Source organism: Euprymna scolopes, chromosome 20 (genome assembly GCF_053919585.1).
Source record: "Euprymna scolopes isolate OS-2025 chromosome 20, ASM5391958v1, whole genome shotgun sequence".
Taxonomy (NCBI): Eukaryota; Metazoa; Mollusca; class Cephalopoda; order Sepiida; family Sepiolidae; genus Euprymna; species Euprymna scolopes.
This window is the reverse complement of record NC_136501.1, coordinates 68,913,164-68,939,584: the sequence shown is the minus strand read 5'-3', so window position 1 is coordinate 68,939,584 and position 26,421 is coordinate 68,913,164. Positions and strand designations below refer to the sequence as shown.

The 26,421-nt window shown below is 38.8% G+C and overlaps 1 protein-coding gene across 1 annotated transcript in view; it reads left to right on the top strand.

The window, feature by feature from the left end:
- Nucleotides 1–9,083, top strand: part of LOC145241607 (uncharacterized) — a 164,813-nt gene extending 155,730 nt beyond the window's left edge. The window contains exons 3-4 of the mRNA XM_080104693.1: nucleotides 7,500–7,890; nucleotides 9,075–9,083. Coding sequence (XP_079960819.1) covers nucleotides 7,500–7,890; nucleotides 9,075–9,083 — 400 coding nt within the window. The remainder of the gene's footprint in view (nucleotides 1–7,499; nucleotides 7,891–9,074) is intronic.
- The last annotated feature ends 17,338 nt before the right edge of the window (nucleotides 9,084–26,421 follow it).

Genomic DNA, 26,421 nt, shown 5'->3' with positions numbered 1-26,421 from the left:
AAATTGATTAATTTATATTACTACTTTAATCTGTAAGTTCTGTTCGAGAGTTCCATATATATTTGTAAAGTTTACTATTATAAATTCAAATTGTATAGAGATATATCTGTAAGATTTACACAGTTTTTCAGTCAAATTATGTATTAAACTAAATGATAATCCTAAATATATATTTGCAATTGACACTATCCTCATAATAATCTAAAACAATGAACAAAGCAGGATATGCTTAAGCAAAGTATACATGTTCCCACTAATAAAAATACACGAATAAAACTAAAACGAATCTAGTTGTATTTATCAGTCCATTTAAGACGTAGTATTCTATTAATTTAAAGAAGGTGGCAATATATTAAATAATCTTTATTAATTTAATAATAATACATAATATATTAAATAATCTTTATTAATTTAATATATAATGCATAATATATTAAATAATCTTTATCAATTTAATATATAATACATAATATATTAAGCAATCTTTATCCAAAACAGTTTGAACACACGATGTAAGGCTTCAGCATGAAATGTTTTTTTTGAGAATATAACATCCCTTATTATTCCTAACGTGAGACTTCAATACACTGGTATAGCTTCCAATCGTTCTAGCAATGAATACTAGGAATACTATTTGTAAAAGAATAATTATAAATATATTTCAGTTTTTCTAAATATTAAGCGAAAAGTGAGTATTATGTATTTATTAAAACTGTTATCATAAGTATAGTGCATGCTTTTAAGCAAGATAGAAAAACAATGTTTTAGTAGTACGCTACCATACAAAAACCTATTAAATAATTAGCACAAAGAATAGCTTTGAATGTCTGGATTTAATAATTTTAGATGAGGTGTGCGATTAATGTGGACTGGCAGCCATATTATACATAATAGTGTGTACAAAAAAGAGAAAATATAAATAATGTGACTATTTATAAGAATATTGCATTGTATATACATCAACAAAATTTATATTTTAACCCTAATACTTGAGCACACACACACACTCACATACACACGCACATATATATATACACATATATATATGCACACACATACACATACATATATATATATATATATATATATATATATATATATATATATATATATATATATATATATATATATATATATATATATATGGTGATAATCCACTTACTGGTCCGTGCTATTTTTTAAATCGTATTTCTAAGTTTAATTAAAGTTTTATTATATGTTTTCTTTTAATTCAATTGTTAAAGTAAAGAATAGGTACAAGACACCCTCCCATCACTATGTTAAGAATGGCTTTTTAAATAATAACGTTATTATTTCAGCACGGATCAATAAGTGCATGAGTTCCATATATATATAGTTATTGTTTTCTGTTGACATTCAAACTCTTACATTTCGCACCTATGTCTAAAGTGTCATCCACATTTGACAGGTAGAAGTATGGTTTGTGCCGGAAGTCTTTGGGCGAATATAGAATAACAATATGAAAGATATGATACTTGTTAACTTGTCTTTATCTTTGTCTGTATATGTTATTCGAGAAAATTTTTCGTCCTTTCTACTGTATACTTCTACTCAATTTTGTGTTCGTTTCTTATGTTGTTTACCAAAGGTTCGATTTCCCTTTGTTTTTCATTTGTGCATTTCGTTAGAGAAACACCATAAACCTTTGATTGTTTTTGTAAGTGAGCCAATATAAGTTCGATGTCAATGCTTCAGCACGGAATTTGAGCTTCACTAAATAAACACTTACGCTCCACTCACACGCTCTTTTATTTACTGTATCTCTTTCTATCAGTCCCACCCCTTCTCTCTCTTTCTCTCTATCTATCTCTTGCTCTCCTTATATATCTATATCTATATGGTGGAGGTAAACTATGTTAAGTAACAACTAGAAAATTTAGAAATTATTCCCTGAGTAGAAGAAATCGAATGATAATAACTGTTTATTTCTGTCGGAGTAAAATACGTAACAGCACTTTTATACACTTGCTATACTATTGCTTGTAAGCGAGAAACCTGAAAAAAAGCAAAGTTCAAAAAAAGTAATGTTAGACAAGGTGTAATCGTTAATTATATTTAAGGTTATGTCTAGAAAAAAAGATTGAGTTAAATAATATAATGACGAATGAATGAAGTTAAGTGAAGATTAATAGAATTTGTAAATTTATACTGGTGGAATGATTTTATCCGACGACGTGATATAAAAATATTCAGACATTTATCTGATGGTCATGTAAAACTTTGTGTGACCCCAATATTTCCTCCTGTATCAGAAAACACGCTATGTGATATACGTATATCTGTACGTGATGTTGCCAAGCTAATCAAAAACCTTGATTCCAGTAAAGCAACTGGCCCTGACGGTATTCCAATTATAGTACTCAAAAAACTTCAACCTGAACTAGCGCCCATACTTACAAAACTGTTTAAACGTTGTCTTAAGGAGAATAGTTTCCCATCTCCCTGGAAAATCTCATCAGTATGCCCTGTATTTAAGAATTCAGGTGATCGCTCATCCCCCTCTCAGTACAGGCCAATAAGTCTCCTGTGCGTCATGAGTAAATTGCTAGAATCTGTGTTAAATACAGAAGTAATCAAACATCTCAACAAAAATAACCTTTTTAGTGACACTCAATATGGTTTTCGTTCTGCTAGATCTACAGCAGATGTGCTTACAGTTATATCGGATAGGATTAGCAAATCTCTCGACGGTGGCAATCTTTCTAGGGCAATTGCTCTTGACATATCTAAGGCCTTTGATAGGGTATGGTATAAAGGTTTACTTCATAAGATCGCTAGTTATGGTATAGCTGGAAATGTCTTCTCAATTATTAAATCATTTCTTTCTGATAGGTTCATAAGAGTAGTAGTTGAGGGAAAAAATCAGAAGCTCACAGTATTAATGCCGGTGTCCCTCAGGGGTCCATTCTGGGCCCAACTCTTTTCCTGATCTACATTAATGATCTTCCAAATCACATCCTTACATCATTTGTAGACATTTATGCTGACGACACTACCATTTATGGTTGCACATCTAAGACAGTAAACGACGAAGTTCTCTCCAATTCTCTCTCCTCTGATCTTGAGCACGTAGTACAATGGGGAAAGGAGTGGCTGGTTACTTTTAATGCATCTAAAACCAAGCTTCTCTCTTTACATCATCAACATTCTAATCCACATTTGACATCAATTGAAATGAATGGCTCTCGTCTTCAGGAGGCCTCAAGTTTTGACAAGCTTCTGGGCTTGATCATTACTCCTGATCTTAAATGGAACACGTACATCAAATCTGTTGCCAAGGCCGCTGGAAAAATGGTGGGATCTTTCTATCGATCCGGTAAATATCTCACTGCTGATGCTATTCTCTATCTATATAAGAGCCAGGTACGTCCAAAGATGGATTAATGTTGCCACATCTGGGCAGGAGCTGCTAGAAAGGACTTGTCCTGCATTGATAGAGTTCAAAATAGACTTCGTAGCCTCGTAGGAGATGTCCTTTTCTCTTCGCTTCAACCTCTATCTCACAAAAGAGATGTTGCGTGTTTGTCTCTGATGTATCGTTATTTTCATGGAAAGTGTTCGACTGAGCTTCAATCTATGGTCCCCCCTCGCCAAACTTTCACAAGAAACACTCGTCTAGCTGTAAACACTATCAATAATTTCCCCCACTCTTTATCTGTGCCTAAACCTAAACGTAGATTCCATGAACAAAGCTTCTTTCTTAGAACTGCACGCCTGTGGAATTGTCTTCCGTTTTTCTGCTTTCCGGCTGACTACAATATTGTTGTGTTCAAGTCTAAAGTAAATAAGTTCTTGATGAGCCGTTCCATATAAGTTATCAAATTTACCAAATTTTCATAACTAATGATTACTATATTGTCCAATTTCTACTGTACACTCTTTAATCCTTATCCTTGAGTGGCCTCTGGGCCTTGATAATGTGGTGATGCCTATGTAAAAAAAAAAACATCCAGCTTCAGACATAAATAATTTTGCTTTAAATTGTACAGTTCATCCTCAGTTGTAATTCGGCCGAAACTACGGATGCATTCTGTTATATAAGAGCACTTTTCAATATTGTATTCTTACAAATTTTATAAGGATACGTGTCACCTGAAGCACCTAAGCATTGTTGTAATAGCTGGGGCCTAATCTGTAAATCCTCTAATAAAGTTCTGCACCAAAAATGCAAAATTTTGAGCTACTGCATACCGTCCAGTGCAGATTCGTGTGGGAGGAGAAAAGATGTAGAAAAAGGAACACAGACACACACAAAGATAGAAACAAACAGTCATAGTGAGTTTATATATTAGATATAAAAATATGAAAATTGTTACTATATTCAGGAATGTTTTGTTTTTATTTATGCTAGTCAATATAACGCCTAAATAATCCAACCACAAGAGTTGCAACACTTTCTTGGTTTTCTGCCAGTTTGGATCTACTCTTCATCATTCTGACATTTGGACAAGATTGAGGTATGAGAAAGCTTCAAATTTCAGGTTGAACATTATCGATTTACAAGATATTTTCCATTACGCTTTCAAACAGTAACATTTTCGATTTTCATGATAAACCAATAAATCTTGTATTTTATCCGTGTTTCTTGGGGCAATTACTCCCATGAAATGGTTGGCAGTGATGTTGCATAACTCATTATACCAGGTTACCCTGACCATTCTCCACAGCCACTTATACAATTAACCCCAAATATGTAGCAATTTTTTAATGAATCCCAAGTTATATAGGGGGCCGACAATATTTTTCGGACACTTTGAACAAAGTACTTCAAGGTGGTTACTAGTGCCAAAAACGTTTGAGATGGTAAGTATGTAGCTGAGGAGTGAACACCCACGACTAGTGTTTTCTTTCTTATCTTTTTTATTTGATTTTGATAATTTTAGTTTTTTGTGCTTTTTGCGAAAATTTGTGCAACACTATTTTCGGACAAGACAAAAATCTTATTTTATTAAGGGGTGTGTTCATGTATATGTTACTGTATGCAAATTTTCTGCGTGTACACTTAGCTACCATCATTAGAATCAATTATATGTTCTATTCTACGGGCAGAACAATTAAGTTTAATGAGATAAAATGCATTCAAAAGAAATCGTTTGTTTAATACGGAGGAAGCGGGAAGATGTCCTCAGCATCAGAAGGATCGCCATGGATTTTAAGCTGTCGAAATCAACAGTTGCATACATGTTGAAGAAAAACTCCGAGCGGAAAAAATGGAGGACGAAAAAGATCAATTGGCATGAGGACTGAAAGGCGAATGAAGAGGACTGTGACGCGGCTTTGTCATCTGGAGAAAAGGTACGAAAATAAAAGTGAAGGAGAAATGTTAATTGGATGAAAACGTCCGAACAGTACAAAGAAAGCTGCATAGGATTGTTTTGAAGTATGAAATGCTAAGAAAAAAATACACTAACAAAGAAACACAAAGGAGCGAGACTGAAGACGACCAAAAGATGATTAACAACGCATGTTGACTTCAAGAAGGTTATATTTACTGATGAGAAGCGTTTCAAGTTTGATGGGCCCGATGGATGGTGTACTTGGTCGCGAAGGGCTGAGCCTGTTGTTCTAGACAAACGGCATATGGAAGAAGGAGGAGTTATGGTTTGGAGTATGATCTTTGCTAATGGAAAATATGGTTGGAGTAGCTGACAGGACGACAGAACAGCGAAAGATACAAACAGTTGCTGAAGTAGAATACCCTTCCAAGGATTAGAAGAGAGATAGGGAATTATTTCGTTCTACAACAAAGTCATTTCACCATCCATGTGTTAAAACTCACGACATAATGGATGGCTAAAGAGAATATGACTACACTGGAATGCCCATCAAAAAGCCCAGAACTAAATTTAATGGAAAATGTTTGGAGAATGCTTGTGCAACTTGTCTATGCTGGACATGAAACAACGAAAGAGAGTCAACTATGGGAACGAATACTAGATGCCAAAAAACAACTAATAGAAACACGTAGAGGTATTATTGTGCATATATTTGATCATTATGGACAGAGATTGATAAAAGTTATTGGGAGGAAAGGTGATATTACAGACTATTAACAGTTTTTCAACGATGTTTGAAAATTAATGTTGCGTGTGTTTTCTAAAAAATGATGCAAATTAAATAATTTCCTTGCTTAATCGATTTTCTTCCATTTTTATCACAGGTATTGTCTTTATATATGTTTATCATATTCTATTGAAGGAATTTCGCCAATCTATTGTACTCGGAAAGTCGAATACTAAAATGTCCGAAAAATTTGTCGAGACCCTGTATTATCTGCAATTGCTATTAAAACCTACACTCTTGAGTGATAAAAGGAGAATGTTCTGCTTTTTTGACCAATCATGAAGTGTTGCACTCAACCGGATTCACCTACAGCCATATATTACACTGTATGCATATATTCTCAGAATAAAGCATGAATTAAGCCAACGCAGAAACCTGCCCTTTATGTGAATGAGTTTTGGACGGTGAGGAGCGTTGCATTTTCAAAAAAAGTATCTGAATTCTTTAACCATGCCAGTATAAAAAGACGTGTAGAAGCCCACGTTTATGATGAAGTTGTGTTCACAAGACGTGTCAGGTAAACAACATCAGCAAAAGTGATTCTGCCTAATCGACAAAAACATATCTTTGTTTAGGATCAGATAACAGTAGAACATATTGGCTAATATGTGAAACTGTTATAACGAAAATAGATCTAAAACATATGTGAAAAGAGACGCATCCGTTCAAACTATAGTTGTCTATTTAACCCAGCACATTTGTGATCATTCTTGTAACATCTTTTTGTAAGAAATATAAACGCAAAATCTCTAGCAAAAACGTAAAAGTGCCTACAGATCGTAACACTGACCAGTGTTTTAAAGGTTTCTCGTATGTTTGCCTGTTATATTTTCATTTAAATTATTTTGTTTTTACCGTTTAAAATATTTCCATTTAAATTGTTTTGTTCTGACTATTAAAAAAAAGATATGCAATTTCAGTTTCTTGCTACCTGATTTTGCACTTGTTCCTTTTTCTTTAAAAGACCGAACTCTTACTTTAGTAACTGTGAATTTTGCTCAATAAAACCCGGGGAAGAGGGTTGTTTTACGTCTTCATTCATTTACAACACTACAATTTATTGAACAAAAATGTATTTCCCTCATGAAGAAGATCATTCGTCTAGACAAATTTGACGTATCCTCGGCAGACCCTCAGACTATCAAGCTTTGGAGATTGCGGTATCGTAACTTTAATTACTCTTTATCAACTATTAATTCGTTAAACTTGAAGTTCTTTATTTAAACATCGCTTCCACCGTTGCTGACGTTATCGAGGGTTGTTCAGGATTTGAACACGCTGTCGAATGACTTAAAGTGTTTACGACAAGCGTTATTCATGCTAGATATTTTCTTTCCACGCGTATGCAACAAGAAAACGTGCCGACCAATAACTTCAGGTTTTGAATCGATTTGTCCCTGACTGTTACCTTACAGGGGCGAATCTGTCTGTGATGCAATTATCCGTGGTCTCCGGTCCTCAGTAATACGTCCTAGACTACTTGAAACTGATACGCTAACTCTCAAAGAGGCTGCGGCTGCGCACTGTGCTAGGGCTTTAGAACAATCTCACTTTCGTGCTGAATCATACGCTTCCCCGATTGAAGCAGTGGCTGCTACTTCTACTACTTCTACTATAACTAACAATGTGTCTACTTATCCTGCCGATGAGGCCACTATTACTAAAATTTCTGATTTTACTGGTTCTCGTATGGAGTGTGAATCTGTACCACCTCCTGCTGCCCTTTCTGTTCATGGCAAATGTTACAACTGTGGAGGGAGATGTAACTTAAAGGATGATCAGCATCATTGTCCTACCCGCGATAAGGTATGTCGAAACTGTGGTAAACTCGGTCATTTCTCCAAAGTTTGCCGTTCTACTATACCGACACCTTCAGTTTCTACTGTTTCTATTATAGTAGCCCATGTTAAAGGTGGTGATAGGTGACCTCTCATTACTAAAATTGTTGAATTAAAAGGGGGATAATTAGCTGCCCTCATAGACTCCGGCAGTTCTGATAACTTTATCCGTGGTCGTATTGTTTAAACATTCAAAACGTAATTCCGTAATTTCCATGGAATCATCCGCCGTTTCCCTCAAACTATCGGAATATTGAACGGAGAACATTTCCTTCAATGGTTGCGAGTATAAAGAAATTGACTTTACAGTGCTTTCTGATTCCGGTATGGATATTATACTCGGAGTGCCTTTTTTAAAACTACATCAGTGTATCACTATTTCTATTGGTGGACATCAGGATATTCTAAAAATCTGTGTCATATCCAAGATCAGGAGTGCCCCTGTGAAATTGTTTCGACACTTAACCCCTGAATTCAAATCTATTGCTACTAAATCTCGAAATTACCGTGCGGAGGGTGTCGATTCATTGAAAACGAGATTCCACAACTGGTTGAGGATGATGTAATTAAAACAAGTTATTCACCATGGCGTGCTCAGATTGTTCTGACTTCGTTGCCTAATAAAAAGAAACGATTAGTAGTTGATTTGTCCCAAACTATTAACCGTTTCACCTTACTTGATGCATACCCTTTGCCTCGAATTGAGGATCTCGTGAACCAAATAGCCCAATATCGTATATTTAGTACAATTGACTTATCCAGTGCGTACTTCCAGATCGAAATTTGTTCCGAAAATCCGCCCTACACTGCCTTTCAAGCTGGAAATCGTTTGTACCAATTCAAACGAATACCCATGCGTGTCACTAATGGGGTTTCTGCTTTTCCACGGTTAATGAATTCTTTCATTTCTGACAACAAATTATCTGGACCTTTTCATATGTAGATGATATTACTATTTGCGGTAAAACTCAGGAGGAACATGATATTAATTTGGAATGTTTTAAAGGCTACCTCGACATATAACCTCGAAATTAACCGAGAAAAATCATTTTTTTCACTTCATTCCATCAATTTGTTGGGTACCAAATTTGTATGCAACCAGATCCTGATCGTTTGAAACTTTTTTACAAATGCCTCTTCCTTCCCATTCAGATTCGTTAAAGAAATGTCTTAGAATTTTCGTATAACGCGAAATGGATACCTAAGTATTCATAAAAATTCGTCCACTGGTCGAAAATAAACGCGTTACCGAATCGTCTACAAGAGTTATTGATGATGGATTACCATTTACTATTGAAACATATATCTCAAAAAATGCTATCGGAGGCACTCTTTTACAGGCTGAGAGGCATGTAGCGTCATTTTCTCGATCGCTAAATCCATCTGAAATACGACTTCTCATAGTCGGGAAAGAGGCGTATGCCATAGTCGAGTGCACCCGAAAATGGAAGAATCTCCTTGCTAGGAAGCACTTTACAATTTTAACAAACCAGCAAGCCGCATCTTTTATGTTTAAACCTGTTAATCGAGGAAAAATTAAAAATGATAAAACTATACGGTGGAAAATGGAATGTCTCCCGTTGTCATACGGCATAAAACAACACCCCGGAAGTAAGGATATTATTGCCGTTGCATTATCGAGAGTATGTGGTGCTGCCGTTTCTTCCTTGGAGGAACTAAAGTCACCATAGAATTCATTAATGCATCCTGGAGTACAGCGCTTTTGGCATTTTGTAAGATCAAAAAATATGTCATATTCAATTGATGAAATCCGGCGTGTGACATCTTAATGGACGACTTGTGCCAAAATAAAACCTCAATTCTTCGAATCTACTAATAATGCACTGATCCGTTCTACTGCTCCTTTTCAGCACCTCCCCTTAGACTGCAAATGACCTCTCCCGGTATCTAAGACGCGATATCGTTACATATATGACTTCGATGAATACGGGAGATAGTTTAAAAGTCATCGATGAATACGGGAGATTGTTTAAAAGTCTGAAATTCCGAAGGAAGAAACTGTTATAGTAGAAAGCTTTCTGTTATCTACGAACCTCTCCAGAGTAAGGGTTGATATTTGCTGCTTGTAAGTCAAGGGCCTGTACGGCTTGGGAAATAAGTGTTATGAGTTCACCAAGCACACACAATTAAAATACTGGTAAAAAATTAAAATGTTTATAGAAATGCAAACTAGCAGCGATGAGATAAACGCATAAAGAAGGAACTCTGCCATTTTTGGGTTTTACTTCTCCGAGTACTTTTCATTTCAGAGGGCGCAAAGAGAAATAAAGAGAGAGAGAGAAATAGAAAAACTTTGCGAAACGTACAATTTCATGCTCGATTTACATAGTCTGCCAGCCTTTACATATTGGAATCTGACGAGAAGTATATCTCACTGATTTGCTCGAAGAGACTTAAGGAAAGGTGACCAGTACCCATTTTCTTCGGAATTGTCACCTGTCTCCGCCCTAGAGCCAACAAACTACTCCCAAATTTCGCTATGCGGACGGAATCTACAATTGATGATCAAAAAATATGTTCATTCATGTCCGCGATATCATAAAAAAACTCACTTTCAAGGCGTGTGGGTCTGATCCTATCCGAGCTATACTAATTACGACAGGCTCAGTTGAGCTAGCTCCCATAATTTCCAAACTAAAATAAATGACTTTCTAAATACTGCTTCCCAAATAGCTAGAAGATGGCTTCTGTGATACCAGTGTACAAGAATTCAGGCGAAAGGACCGGCCCTCTCAATAATAATCCAATCAGTCTCCTTCCACTCTTCGTTGAAATCTTTGAGACGCTAACAATCAAGCACTAGTCAACCACTTTGCAAAACCTGATTTTTCTGACAAACTGTACGGATGTAGGCAAGGTCGTTCTACGGCAGGTATTCCCAAAACGCATATACCATGCGCTAGATAAGGCGGGCAAAGTAAGGGATGTAGCCCTCGAAACACCCAGGGCCTTTGGCAAAGTGTGGTACGAAAATCTGGTGAGGAAAATTAAATCATACAATATACCTGGACAGATACTAAATATGATTAGATTCTTCTAAGACAACAGGACCATCCAGGTTGTCAGTGATGGCCGTACATCAAATCGGCATAACATTAATTAGGAAGTCCCTTAGGTGTCGATCTTTGAACTGCTAATATTACTGATTTCATCAACGACTTCCACGATAATATTGTGTCCGAGATGCGTATATTTGCTGAAGGTACGACGCTCTATAAACTGCATAAGTAAAGAACATATGTACGAAAATCGAAGACAAGGAGTTAATCTTTAAAAAATGACCCCCAGAGCGGAGTGGAATGTGAATCAACAGGAACAATTAAACAACCTACAAAATAACAGGCATTCCGCCATTTCGCCCCAACCCCCCCCAAAATAAACAGGATGAATTTTAACCACCTCCAAATGACAGGTATTCAGCTATTTCGCCCCACGCTCCCCAAAATAAACAGGTTGAATGTTAACCACCTTAAAAATAGAAGGCATTCCGCAATTTCGCCTCAACCTCCGAAAAATAAACAGGAGGAATTTTTACCACCTCCAAAATCAGAGGTATTCAGCTATTTCGCCCAAACTTCCCAAAAATAAACAGGAGGAAATTTACCTACCTCCAAAACAACAGGCATTCCGATATTTCGCCCCAACCTCCCAAAAATAAACAGGAGGATTTTTAAGCACCTTCAAAATAACAGGCATTCCGCCATTTCGCCCTAACCTCCCAAAAATAAACAGGGGGAATTTTAACCACCTCCAAAATAACAGGCATTCCGCCATTTCGCCTCAACCCCCCCAAAAATAAACAGCTGGAATTTTAACAACCTCCAAATGACAGGTATTCCGCCATTTCGCACCAACCTCCCAAAAATAAACAGGAAGAAATTTTAATCACCCCAAAATGACAAGTATTCAGCTATTTCGCCCCAACTTCCAAATAATAAACAGGACGAAATTTACCCACCTCCAAAATCACTAGCGTTCCGCCATTTCGCCCCACGCTCCCAAAAATAAACAGGTGGAATGTTAACCACCTCCAAAATAACAGGCATTCCGCTATTTTGTCCCAATCTCTCAAATATAAACAGGAGGAATTTTAACCACCTCCAAAATAACAGGCATTCCGCTATTTCGCCCCAGTCTCTCAAAAATAAACAGGAGGGATTTTAACCACCTCCAAAATAACAGGCATTCCGCCATTTCGCCCCAATCCCTCAAAAATAAACAGGAGGAATTTTAACCACCTCCAAAATAATAGGCATTCCGCTATTTCGCCCCAATCTCTCAAAAATAAGCAGGAGGAATTTTAACCACCTCCAAAATAACTGGCGTTCCGCCATTTTGCCCCAACCTCCCAAAATTAAACAGGAGGAAATTTAACAACTTCCAAAATAACAGGCATTCCGCCATTTCGCCCCACTCTCCCAAGAATAAACAGGAGGAATTTTTACCACCTCCAAAATAACAGTCATTCCGCCATTTCGCGCAACCCTCCAAAAACAAACAGGAGGAATTTTTAACACGTCCAAAAAAATTTTTCCCCGCCCCCTAAAAAATAAAAACAAATCATGAGGAAATTTATTCATCTCAACTGTAACAGGCATAGTGCCACTCTCCTCCCCCCCCTAAAAAGATCAGAAGGATTTTTTGTAACCTCCCACCGGGAGAACCTTGTACACACACCCCTGAACCGGTCTGGTCTCTCGCCATTTTTTTTTCAATAAGAAGGACCATCTTATTTTTACTTAAATAACACTTGCAATAATATTAAAAAAATAAGTAACATTTTAACTTAATAGTATACTTAACAATAGAATTCAACTCAATAAAACCTACAACCTGAAAAATAACACTTATCAATTATAAGTCTCATATTTTTATTCAAATTTTTCTCATTTCTTGTACTAACTGATCAAGAAGCCCCTGTGAATTTTTACAAGTAAAACACATTCAATCTTCATCGTTAGAAATACATAAAAATTCACATAAGTAAGTTTTTTTGTTGTTTTTTTTACGCATGACTAAAATGTTTTTCCTTAAAATCAAGATAAGTTTTTTTTCTCCTATTCTTTTTAACAACAATTAAAATATAAATTCCTATGCATGTGTACAGAAAAAATGTTTAAAGAGTCTCTATTTTTTCTATAAACGACAATTTTAATAAAAAGAAATCTTCGTTGTAACCGTTTATTTTTTATTTTATTTTCCTTTTTTTAAGTGGGGGGCCTTCTCTCTTCACCTCTGTACAGATCATCGGCCTACATCTCCTAATTTTTGCCAACCCACGTGCATTGTGAACAGTAGTAAAAATAACATAAAACTTCTAAAATTCTTGAATGACCTCATTGCAACCACCCATCGCGTCAACTTTGATCTTCGTCAGTAACTCACTCTCCAAACATTGACCTTTCATTTATCCACGTTATCGACGTATGTTAAATACATCCACTCTCTAAATACAATTTCTCAATGGGTCTTCATCTGTCACCGGATCATAGACCCGACGTACTCCACGTGCCAGTTCGTCATATCCCTAACTATCTGAATTTCTGAATGTTTCTTTTCCTGCATCCCACAAAAACTCATGCTCAGTTTTCCGCCAACACCCTGGCCAAATCTAATCACTACGATTTAAGACAAATCACCGTTCCCATAACAGACGAAGTTCTCAAGAAATTCCTTAAATCGACGAACATCTCTCTCATAAAATGTGTTATGCTGCTAGAAGTCCTCGTAAACCGTGAGTGAAAAGACGGGAAGACGCAGCATTGCCACAAATATAGAAGACCTCTATATGGACAAAAATTGACATGTTTAGCAATTCCTATCATAGGCTTACATTTCCACAAAGTAACAAAGGGGCGCACCGCCATACTTTCCGATACCACTTTAACACCGAATGAACGCAATCCGTGCACCAGGAGTTGATGCATGTGGCCACATCTCATGTTCCTAGTTAACACGTGGGGAGAAAACACTCCACAATATGTGAATTGCTCCCCTCACTTTTAAGTTCCCTCAATAAAAGGCACTATCTAATATCAAACTCTCCCGAAATAAGTATACTCTCCCTCATGGGAGAAAGTCCACACTAGCATGTTGCACCCTGTCCCTACTCTCAATTCCACCTGGAGCGACCTTCCAACAGAGATGAAAAAATCAATCCTAACAACAAGAGGAAAAAATGATCAACGATATAGAAAAAATAGGTATAAAAAAGAATAACATTGTTTCTGTCTTACTTAAAAAAAAAACAGCACAGTTTCTCCTATCTCTTTGAGTATAAACGTAAGAAATATAGAAAAACTGCGACGAATCCCACTATATTAAAAAATCAAATTACTGTTCACACAAATGTGCGCGACCCCCACGCCCATCTTACATTTTTTTCGACTACCCTCTTTCCCATCTACTAAGCTTCTCACTCCAACACTTTTCATTGTAGTCGTCAATCTCTTGACACCCCTCTCGATTTTTTCTATCTTGGCTTACTTCCTCCACCCCGTCACTCCCTTTTTTTTCATTGTCCGGTCGCACCTAGCTGATTTCCACACTGTCTTCTTAAAACGCTACGAACCCCTCTCTCTTTCTCTCTCTTTCTCTCTCCCAATGTATCACACATGGAAAAACCTGTATTCGCACATTTTATATGAGGCAAGAAAATATCTACACATGCTAACAAAACTAAACAAAAAGAAGGTAGAAAAATATTTCATTAAAATGAAAAAATAAATTGGCCTTAAATTGCCGATTTTTTTCTGTGCACAGCAAAACAAAAACAGCCACTCACCGCGTATCTATTTTGTCATCTCGATTTTCCTTTTTTTTTAATTGTTTCTTCTTCCTCCTCGGTTGCTTTGCGTGTTTTTGGTTTTATTCACTTTTTATGTTCCCGGAGTTGGGTTTTTTTCCCTGTGGTTTCATTTTTTTCTGCGTCTCTCTCTCTCTCTCTCCGAATTTTGTAATGAAAGCGCGCTCGTGTTTTTTTCACTTTCTTCTTTTTGTGTTCGAGATTTTTTTTGTTGTTTGTGTAGTTGATTTTTTTTTCGAAATTGATTCCGCTGTTTTAATTTTTTTCTGCGTGTCCCTTTTTTCGTGAAATCGCCTGAAGGTCGATCTAAGGCATAACGGCACCATTGTAACCCGACGTGTGGTTCCCTCGTCGGATCGCCGAGTCCCAACGTCTTGAACTTAGGATTTTTCGTTCATCGCCGGATCGTCACTTTCTTGCTGGCGACTGTCGGTGAGAACACCGCGTGGTTTCACAAAAGTACAAATATGAACAAAGAAAGGAAAAATACAAACGCCAATGTTCACATATACATTGACTGTTGGACTTGTGAGAGTATGTGTGTGTCTTCTCCCCGTCCGATTGATGTTACATTTCACAGTCAATTTTAAATTATACACGGCTCTATTTCACAGTCAACTGTATAACTGTTCAACTGTAGTCGTGATCAACTCCCAACCGTCGTCTAGCGAATCTAGATCTCAATTCTAAAATTGTTTCACGACCCTATTTCACAGTCAACTCTATAACTGTTCAACTGTAGTCGTTATTAACTCCCATCCGTCGTCTAGCGCATACAGATCTCAACCGACTGTCTCATCTGTTTTGGTCTTTCAGGTCGCCCACCCAACTCTGGCTACCGGAAACTACCCTTCCCTTTTTTATCAGTAGGTTTCTATTGTTATTGTTTACTATTTACTATCTATTGTTGATTGTAGGATATTTCCGATTTCTTTGTTTATTCTAAGCTATTTCCTCTTCAATTTACTATTCCCCCTCTTAGCACTTAGTGGCTCAAATCCACCCCAGGGTCACTTTATAATATCACACTTGTAAAACAAGCTGCTCTCTTTATACAATTACAAGAAGCCTCTTCAACCACTAGTATCCATAAATAATAACTCCCTGTCTGAGAATTCTGTAACACCAAAGAGGGGTCACTTCAGATCAGTAGGGTCGATGTGACGTTTTTTGTTAAATGTGATAATCAATCCCGGGCGAACACCGGTTACAGAAAAAAAATAATTTTTTTTAGTTAATATTTTTATGTATCAAAATCTTGTTGTTGAGATACCATACGGTCGGGGGATAAAAATAGAAATCGCCTGCTAAACTTCAAAGCGAAAGATTACTTAAAACATTTTTTTAACCAAAATACGCTCGCGTTTGAACTACACGAGCCAAACACAAAATATTCCGAATCAGAGCTTTGAAACGTCGGTCGGCTTGAAATGTGTTGGATGACAGGTGAAATGTCGGATCGTTTTTGATCTGAGATACACACACACACACGAAACAGATCGGGCCTGATAAAAGAATTTATGACGTCAGCCCAAGGTTCGACATGAATTGTTTTTCAATATGACTTATCTAACAATGTCTTTTGGCAAATTGTTTTGGTCGCTAAAAGGGAATTCTAACATGTAAAAAATATTTTTTAAAAATCACACGGATGTTTTAACAAAACAAATAAATTCAAAGGGGAAAGAATATCAAACGGATATTTTTTAATAGATTAAAGCTGGGGATCTATTACAAGCTAAACAATAATATTTCCTCTGATTATCAGTTGATAATATGGAAAAAATATTATAAAGAAGGCGGGGTCAGACAAGTTGGGGAGGAGTCAATTTGATTTTGGAAATTGAGGGCGGAAAAATAATACCTGCCACAGGCCAAATTGACCAATGAGAAGGAATCAGGTGGATTTTTATCAATCAATTTGATTGGTCGAAGACGAACGTAGGCGTCGTCATTATTCAAGGGTTTTACTATATAAGATCTGTAAAACTCGATTTAAAGAGAGCGAGATAGAGGAGATAAGAAGAGAGAAGACAGAGATAGATCTCTGGAGAGACAGAGATAAGGTCTCGGTAGAGGACTCCAGCCACTCAACTTCTCTCTACCCCTCGCTGTTCGCCAGAGAGCTCAATTTGCAACTTAATAGAATTCAGAGGACCTCGGAAGAGACCAGCCAGAACATCTTAGTGATAATTACAACGGTCCGCGACTCCGACCGAGTATTTCAACAACAAGAAGCTCATTCACAAAACTAATTGCTTGCTTCCATTTAATCTTCAATTGTACATACGTCTGTAGATAATCATTTATGAATTTCCTAAATACATTATATATCAACTTACCTCCGGAGTTTGTTTGCTGATGTGCTGTTGTTCCATGTAATTTTATTTCTTTTTACTTGCCACTTGTAACCCCGTTCCCATCAACGAACACCCAGTCAACAGGACGACCAACTAGACGATCAAGAAGAACAGGCCTTGAGGACCGTGCAACCGAGTAGAGTCCTCCAACGCCTTGACGAGGACTCACTGGGTGACGCGACGTACCAACGTTTGGTAGACCTGGTTGCCCAGTCGACATAATTAATTACCCGGTGACTAGTATAATCATAATTGGGCATCGACCCAGTGTTAAGATCATAACTGGGCCGCGATCAGAGGTTCAAGGTCGTGTAAGGTCACGTTCAAGGTCACATTTGGTGCCGTGGCCAGGATCTTGACCCTGAAAGGTTTCTACGGCACATCAACCGGAGAGAAGGATCAGAAGAAAAACCACGGCGCAACGTCAGTTAAGGAGAGGAAATCATAAACTACGACACAACGTCATTTAAATTGAAGTAGTGAATCAACCCAGAAAAAAAAACTACGACCACACAGCATCTTAGGAGGAGAAAACTAATCAACACCAAAAACTACCACGGCACAACGTCTTGAAGTAAAAAAAATCGCAAACTACGACATTGAACATTAGAAACTTTTTGAGAATATATCTACAGACCTCGAACTATGGGAACTCGACCCTCGGAACCTGAAGCGAAGCGGGATATAGGGGGGACCCTCTTATTTTTCTTGTGATTTTTTGACTTGGGTTTTTCTCGCAGTGGTTTGGGGGCGCCTGGAGGCATCAATTTTAAAAACAAAGAATGTCTGAAACGGGCAAGAGTAAGAGTAAGGCTTTAGGGGTAGTAGAGAGGGTGGCAACGGAGACTGGGGCGGTTTCGGATGGGAGAAGGACGGAAGAAGGAAGTCCCAGACGTCCAACCAGAGGGGGAGGTGACTAAAATTGAGGCTAAGAGGGCGGAGTCGCTGGAAACATCCGCGACGGAGTGGTTAGATAGAATCCAGGAGCGGATAGATAGCACCTGGGTGACGGAGGAAGAGAGGCCAGGGTCTCCGAGGGTGACGTAGAATTTCCGGGCTTTGCTGGGAAAACTTCGGATTCGTCCCTTCAGAGGACATCCCGGGAACATGGCCGAATGGCTACAGGCTATACATAAAAAAAAGAATTGTGTATAGCTTGCATGATGCAGAGACTGTCCTTCTGGCCTACGAGGCGACAGAGAGGCCAGTCTCGAGATTTATAGGGCGGAAGATGTCTGAAAGTGCCGCCCTTACCTGGTCCGTACTCCGTCGGCAACTGGAGAACGAGTACTCCAGTGAAAGAACGGCCATCGAGGCGATGAGGGAGTTGCTCAGACTCAGACAGAAGGCGGGTGAGGAGGTGGTAGAACTGGCCGAGGTGCTAGGAGAGGTCCGCACCGAAGCCCCACCCCAGCTCACACTCGACCATGAAGAAGGTCGGAAGAAGTAAGTCCCAGACGTCCAACCATGGGGGGAGGACGTGGAGGATTGAGAGGCTGAGGCTGACCCCAACCGAAGGGATTGGAGCCTTGCACATGGGTTTTACAAATCCACTTCTGGCAGATATGGCTTGGTCTGTTGGACCTGCCAGATTGAAGGGCACCGAGCTGTAGAGTGCCCCACGAGGTATGGGAGACCACCTCGCTCGTTGGGACCGAGCTGTAGTAAATGCGGGCAGTTCGGTCATAAGACCAGATGGTGCAGAGCAGCGAGAGACGCGAAGCTGGGGAGCAATGCAAAGAATCTTTCAGTGCAGCCCCAGAAGAGAGGTACGAGGCCAAACAAGGGAGCTAAGGAGCCCCAACATGGCCGCTCTCAACCGACTCCCGGCAGAGGTGAGTGGTTATGCTTCACCTACCACCCTGATGGACACGCAACGAAAGGGTGTCCCACCAGGTGGGGGGCGCCGCCCTGGGCGGTTCCCAGAAAGAAAGTGCTGAGAACGGACGGGTCCCAAGGGGGCCCGTTGTTACCGGCCCCTATGTCCGCGGCGGTGGCTGGATACAGGGGGGACCTCTGATAAGAGGGTGCCCCTTGGCTAGCGGTGCAACTACGAGGAAGGCGATCGGCATCGGGAGTTGTTCGGGGTTTGACCGTCTACGTTTTTCGGTGAGGCGGCGTGGCTGGGAAAAGGCCCTGTCTGGCTAGGTCGCTGCCGACGGATGGGGCGTTCCGGCGCCGGACTCCGTGATGTTCGGGCATCTGTGTGAGACGGATCTTCCTCAAAAACATATCACGGAGCCAGTGTAGGGAATAGAGTTGGGGGCGAGTTAAGGTGATTGAGAAGTGGTAGGGAAAAAGAAAAGAAGTTACCGAAATCGCCCTTGACTTTAATGTTAAACATATCAATCTGGTAGAATACGGTAACCTAAAGAGGATCTGTTTCCTCCCTTTTCAGGTATGACTCGACTCGGGATGACGTACCTGATGACAATGACGATACTGGTGATGACGGCAAGAGCCCTTAGAATCGGAAAAGGGGTTATCTTCAAAAAGACTAGCGAGGTGATGATTTCTCAGTCGAAGTGGTTGGTGACGCTAGTTAGCGATTTAGGACCTGGGGAGCGAGTGGGCCAAGAATTCATGAGAGGGATTGATTAGTTCGATTCGGCGAGACAACGCCTGGTGGCTACTTATGGGAACCTGGAGGAGTATATCCGAATCTTACAGCCTTTGGAAGAGGAAGTACGGTACTTAAAACGCGGGTGGATTAATCACCGAAATTATCTAGGAAGAATAAGTAGACTTGGGGGGCGATATAGACGGGCAGTAATACCCATCATAGGTAAGGCCCTGGGAGCTCTGTTCGGTGTGTTCGCTGAGGAAGATGTCGACCGTATCCGACAAAGGCTGAAAGCCGTGGAAAACGGGCAGAAGACATTAGCCAAGTGAATAAAGAAGGGCTCTCCATACTCAACATAACGAGAAGGGCAGTAACCGAAAATCGAGTGGCAGTGAACACCATTATCGAACAATTTGAATTCTTACAGGAAGAAGTGGTTAAGGTCTCCCGGAAGATAGAGTCTGAGGTGTCTATGGGGGAGATGTTTTTGCAACACTATCTCCGGGTATCAAATTTCTTGAGTCACCTAAAGCAGACAGAGCAAGCATTAACCTGGTGGACGGCACACCTCAGAGTGCAGTTGGATGCACTGGCGTTGGGACATCTGGCTCCCAGCGTTATAAATCCAGAGCACTTGAAGGAAGTGTTGGAGGACATAGAACGGAAGTTGCCCAGCCGTCTGGGGCTGCCTAAGGGCCCCGAGACGGAACTATGGAAATACTATCAGTCACTCGGCTGTAGTGCGCGATTAGAAGATAAGATCTTAGTGTTTGTTTCTCTCCCTCTGTGGGATAGAAATAGCAAATATGAAATCTACCAAGCCATCCCCCTACCTGTTCCCTATCCGATGGCCGCTCCTAAATTGAGTGTGGTGGCCAAATATCGTGTAGAGTTAGAACTTATAGCTTTTAATATGGCTAGGGACAGATTCATGCTATTGGATAAAGAGGAGGCTGAGAAATGCCAGAGTAATGGGCTGGGCACTTGTCAATCAGCAAGCCCGATATATGTAACAGGAGATCACGAGTCGTGTGTGTTGGCGTTGTACCAGCGGGAAGAGAGTAAAATCAACCAGTTGTGCCGGGTCGAAATCGCGACTAAGAACTTATTGCCCCTGGCCATACGAGTGACAGACGGCACTTGGGCAGTGGCCACCCAGAGAGAATTCGAGATGTCGAGGATGTGTGGGAATGCGCCCTCTGGCTCCGTTAAGGTGTCTCCCCCTATAACATTGGTGGATTTGGAGAAGGGGTGTGGAGCTTATGGTAAGAGTGTGGTATTGCCTGCCTTCTATCAATCGGAACAGAGGTACCTTAACGAGATACCAGGGCTAGAAAGGGTGAATACCTATTTCACTAATCTCACCAGTTTATGGGACCCCCTAATTAGGAAGGCTAAATTACAAACAAGGGTAAAACTTCCCGAGTTGTTAAAAGCCACTGAGGACGTCAATGTAGATAGCTTACAACGTCAGTTGGACCACATAATTGAGCAAGTATCAACGAGCGACCCTCCTAAGTGGGTAATGGTGGGGGTTTGACGGGTGGAGTTGGGGTTATAGTAGTATTAGTGATGGTAGTGATGTGTTGTTTGAAGAAGTGGATGAGTGGAAGTGAATGTTCAAGATGCCTCTTGGTAACCCATAGCCCTGAGGGGAGCGGCCCTGGTCAGGAATCACAAAGGGTCCGCATTAACCTGGCGAAGCTACAGACGAGCGACGAAGAACCTGCCCCAACTCCACCCTTATGTCAAGAAGTTGAACCTACTGAATATTTTTAACATTATTTAGTAATTTCAAAAGTAGGACTTACTTGCATGCTTAATACCCCAAAAAAGGAAAAATAAACATCTTTTTTTTACTAATTTTTTTATTTTACAAACGAACTTTGTGCTTATGAAACCACCACAACGAACTGTGTTATTGAACACTCTGAGTTAAGGCAGTAGCCATTTATCCGAAACTATGAACTTTCCACTTCTGCAAGACATGAATTTTTTGTTGTTTGTTTTGCATGTAATTCTGCAATAAATTCTCGCTTTCAGAGTAGGCCATAATTGTATTATTAGTTGGGAGAATCTCTTTGGGTGTTAAAGACTGTTGAGTGCGCCGCCCCATGGGGGGGCGATTGTAACACCAAAGAGGGGTCACTTCAGATCAGTAGGGTCGATGTGACGTTTTTTGTTAAATGTGATAATCAATCCCGGCCGAACACCGGTTACAGAAAAAAATATTTTTTTTTAGTTAATATTTTTATGTATCAAAATCTTGTTGTTGAGATACCATACGGTCGGGGGATAAAAATAGAAATCGCCTGCTAAACTTCAAAGCGAAAGATTACTTAAAACTTTTTTAACCAAAATACGCTCGCGTTTGAACTACACGAGCCAAACACAAAATATTCCGAATCAGAGCTTTGAAATGTCGGTCGGCTTGAAATGTGTTGGATGACAGGTGAAATGTCGGATCGTTTTGGATCTGAGATACACACACACACGAAACAGATCGGGCCTGATAAAATAATTCATGACGTCAGCCCAAGGTTCGACATGAATTGTTTTATAATATGACTTATCTAACAATGTCTTATTTTGGGCGCTAAAAGGGAATTCTAACATGTAAAGAATATTTTTTTTTTAAAATCACACGGATGTTTATACAAAACAAATAAATTCAAAGGGGAAAGAATATCAAACTGATATTTTTAAATAGATGAAAGCTGGGGATCTATTACAAGCTAAACAATAATATTTCCTCTGATTATCAGTTGATAATATGGAAAAATAACCATTATAAAGAAGGCGGGGTCAGACAAGTTGGGGAGGAGTCAATTTGATTTTGGAAATTGGGGGCGGAAAAATAATACCTGCCACAGGCCAAATTGACCAATGAGAAGGAATCAGGTGGATCAATTTGATTGGTCGAAGACGAACGTAGGCGTCGTCATTATTCAAGGGTTTTACTATATAACATCTGTAAAACTCGATTTAAAGAGAGAGAGAGATAGAGGAGATAAGAAGAGAGAAGACAGAGATAGATCTCTGGAGAGACAGAGATAAGGTCTCGGTAGAGGACTCCAGCCACCCAACTTCTCTCTACCCCTCGCTGGTCGCCAGAGAGCTCAATTTGCAACTTAATAGAATTCAGAGGACCTCGGAAGAGACCAGCCAGAATACCTTAGTGATAATTACAACGGTCCGCGACTCCGACTGAGTATTTCAACAACAAGAAGCTCATTCACAAAACTAATTGCTTGCTTCCATTTAATCTTCAATTGTACATACGTCTGTAGATAATCATTTATGAATTTCCTAAATACATTATATATCAACTAACCTCCGGAGTTTGTTTGCTGATGTGCTGTTGTTCCATGTAATTTTATTTCTTTTTACTTGCCACTTGTGACCCCGTTCCCGTCAACGAACACCCAGTCAACAGAACTACTAACTAGACGATCAAGAAGAACAGGCCTTGAGGACTGTGCAACCGAGAAGAGTCCTCCAACGCCTTGACGAGGACTCACTGGGTGACGCGACGTACCAACGTTTGGTAGACCTGGTTGCCCAGTCGACATAATTAATTACCCGGTGACTAGTATAATCATAATTGGGCATCGATCCAGTGTTAAGATCATAACTGGGCTGCGATCAGAGGTTCAAGATCGTGTAAGGTCACGTTCCAAGTCACAATTCTTCCTTCAAACTCCTCGACGTAACATTCACAAGGAAGGTGGACTCTCTCTATAGTGTTAGAAAACTATTCACGCCTGAAAGTATCATGTACCTCTACAAGGTCACCATTAACCCATTCATGGAGCATTGTTGCCACATCTGGGCTGGTGCATCTATCACTAGTCTCTTCTTATATTATAGTTTCTAAAAAGGATCTCCAACTTATTAGGTCCCACTTTGTAAGCTAGGCTCCAGATATCGCCGTAATGTTGCATACCTGTGCCTGTGTTACCAGTATTTTAATATAATGTGCTCTGATGAACTAACTGCATTTGTGCCCCCTCGACGTACATATCCGCAACAAGCCCGCTTAGCAACAAAATCACACCCCTTAACTGTTGAGGTCCATAAATTTCAGAAAGTTTTCTATCTAATATTTTCTTCCCTATATCGATTAGATTTTGGAATTGGCTTCCTGCTTCCCACACTGTACTGATATGCAGAAGTCTAAATGCAACGTAAACCAACATCTCAATCTTTTTTAGGCATGGTCCCAATTAGTAGCCCCTTACGATAAAGTGACAATATGCCATGTTTGGGGTGAAAGTGAATAAAAAAACGGTAGGATTGCCAATCTCTTAACTATTCCTACAGCCATATCGCTCATCCACAATTGCATTTTTTCATTATTTAATATATATCCTATAAACTCTGGGAGAAGTTCATACGAAAATAGCATATTTATATATTAAGAATATTCACGTGATAGGCAAACTTACATTATTCAATTTGCATATTTACTGTCTCTTTGTATTATTTCGATTCACTGCTCTCATCTTCAGTGCGATTTTCACAAAGTTTCGGTCGATGTAATCTTCGACCTTTTATCGAAGTCGAAAAACCTATATTTACTTTAAAGGGGGCACACCCACTCGTTCCGTCACCCAGGATTGAGTAGAGGTCCTAAGTAATTCTCAATTGTACTTTTCGGTCGCCCACACCACTGAGGATTGAACTTTGAATCTTCAGGAGAATATCACTTTTTACAACTGATTTTTTCCAAGTACTCTCACCACTGCCCCACGGGTCCTTGAGGACAATTCTGCTACGAATTCTAGGAGCCTTAAACCTATTTTATTTCTATTTTTAGATATCACTATTAATATTTGTTGCTATATAATAACGTATACTTAACTATATATATATATATATATATATATATATATATATATATATATTATGTTATACTAATAACTTGTATATATAATTGTTTATAATTATATATATAATTGTTTATAATTATTGGTTCTCATATCGTATGAAATTCAATACTAGATCTACGTAGTAATTGGTTATTTCCCAACATAATTGCTGCTTCTTTCAGTCGTCTTACTCTCGACCATTCGTCTCTGTCTATAAGTTTTATAACTTTTACTTCGTCCCAAAATGGTAGATTGTTTCCTTTTTCCTTCCAGATATTATCAGCTATACTTGATTTTTCAATCTATCCACGTACTACAGATTTTCAATATTCTGCTAACCGTATTTTTAGTGGACGACACGTTTCATTGTATAGTTTTTTCACATTTACATAGGATTTCAAGTACACAGTTTATAGTCATGATTTTTTTCTCTTGGGGACTTCACTCTCACAAGTTGTTTCCGGAGAGTTGAATACTGCCCTAGTGTCATGTTGATTACATATTCCTTGAAGTTTTTAAGACAAGCCCTTTATACATGGTATACAATATGTGGTGAGTGCTTAGTAATGTCTTTTTGTGTCTAGTTAAAATTTTTGGAGTTAATGTCATGCTCTCTGGATAATTGTTTCAGTGGTATGCTATTCGCGTGAAGTATATAAAGTGATTCGCTTGAGAGTTCGTCCAAATTCCCGAGTTTGACAGAAACATTCCCGCGTTCGTTAAGATACAGCTGAAGAAAGTCGGAGAGTACATCGATCGAAATATTGTGAAAATCTCAATTAAGATGAAAACAGTAGTCTGATGAATTCAAAAGATACGATTAACCCATCCTCATCTAAAATAAAATCAGAAATGTTTCTGTTCTTTTATTTCTATGTTTTAATCTCATGACTCTTTATGTCCGAATATTTAAGTCACATAATTATATGTGGTCAGAAATAAATATCTCCATCCATACAAACATCATTATGAAATTCAATTACAGCACAATACATGTCTGTTCACTCCTGCCTAAATAAATCATTTCATTATATTTTTGGTCCCTCGACAAAAGAAGGGTTGACCTGTAAATTACCATGGTCCGTTCGTCCGTTCGCACTTTTCTCAATAACTATGCCTTGTATTTTTGGAAATTGTACAAACATTAAAAATGATATGAGTAAAAAAAGTAAAACAACGGATTTTCTTGAAAACAATGGTTGCCCCCCCAAGTGTTCTTTTCGGGTTAAAATGGCTAAAATTTACATTTTGTGCTTATTATAAAAAAAAACTCACCCGTTTTTATAAATTTTATTTTTTATAAAATTTATAAAACCTTCAGAAAAGTTGTAACTGACTGATGTCTATATAATTTTCTTTGTCTATACTTCGCGATAACTCTTGTGTGTGCCGAAAGGCTTTTTAAGACTAATAAAAACACGACATTTTTTGGAACTATTTTACTATATTTGTCGAATTTTTTTTGTTTATGTCTATTTAGCAGTTTCGCATAGTAGTGAACTCAAATTTAAATATGTTAAGGCTTGGAGCCTTTTAGGGCTAAATGTGGTGAAGGGGGCAAATGATGGACTTATTCATTTCTTTTTTTGCCCGGAGCCGAACGTAAATTTTCATATGTTAAGGCCTAACACTGCACGTTTTTTTAATTTTCACCAGTACTTGAGGTTCCCTGAGTACACGTGGGGATAAATGGGGGGGATCCTGAACTTAGTCATTTTTATTATGCCTCATTCACTGTGCACTGACAGGGACCATGCATGCTTTATTTGTTTCCATTTTACATTACAAATACACCTTTCATGTCACATTAACCGTGGCCGACGAAAATATCTCTCACACCTAAAATGTATACCTTTACGTGATTAAATGTCACAGCGAT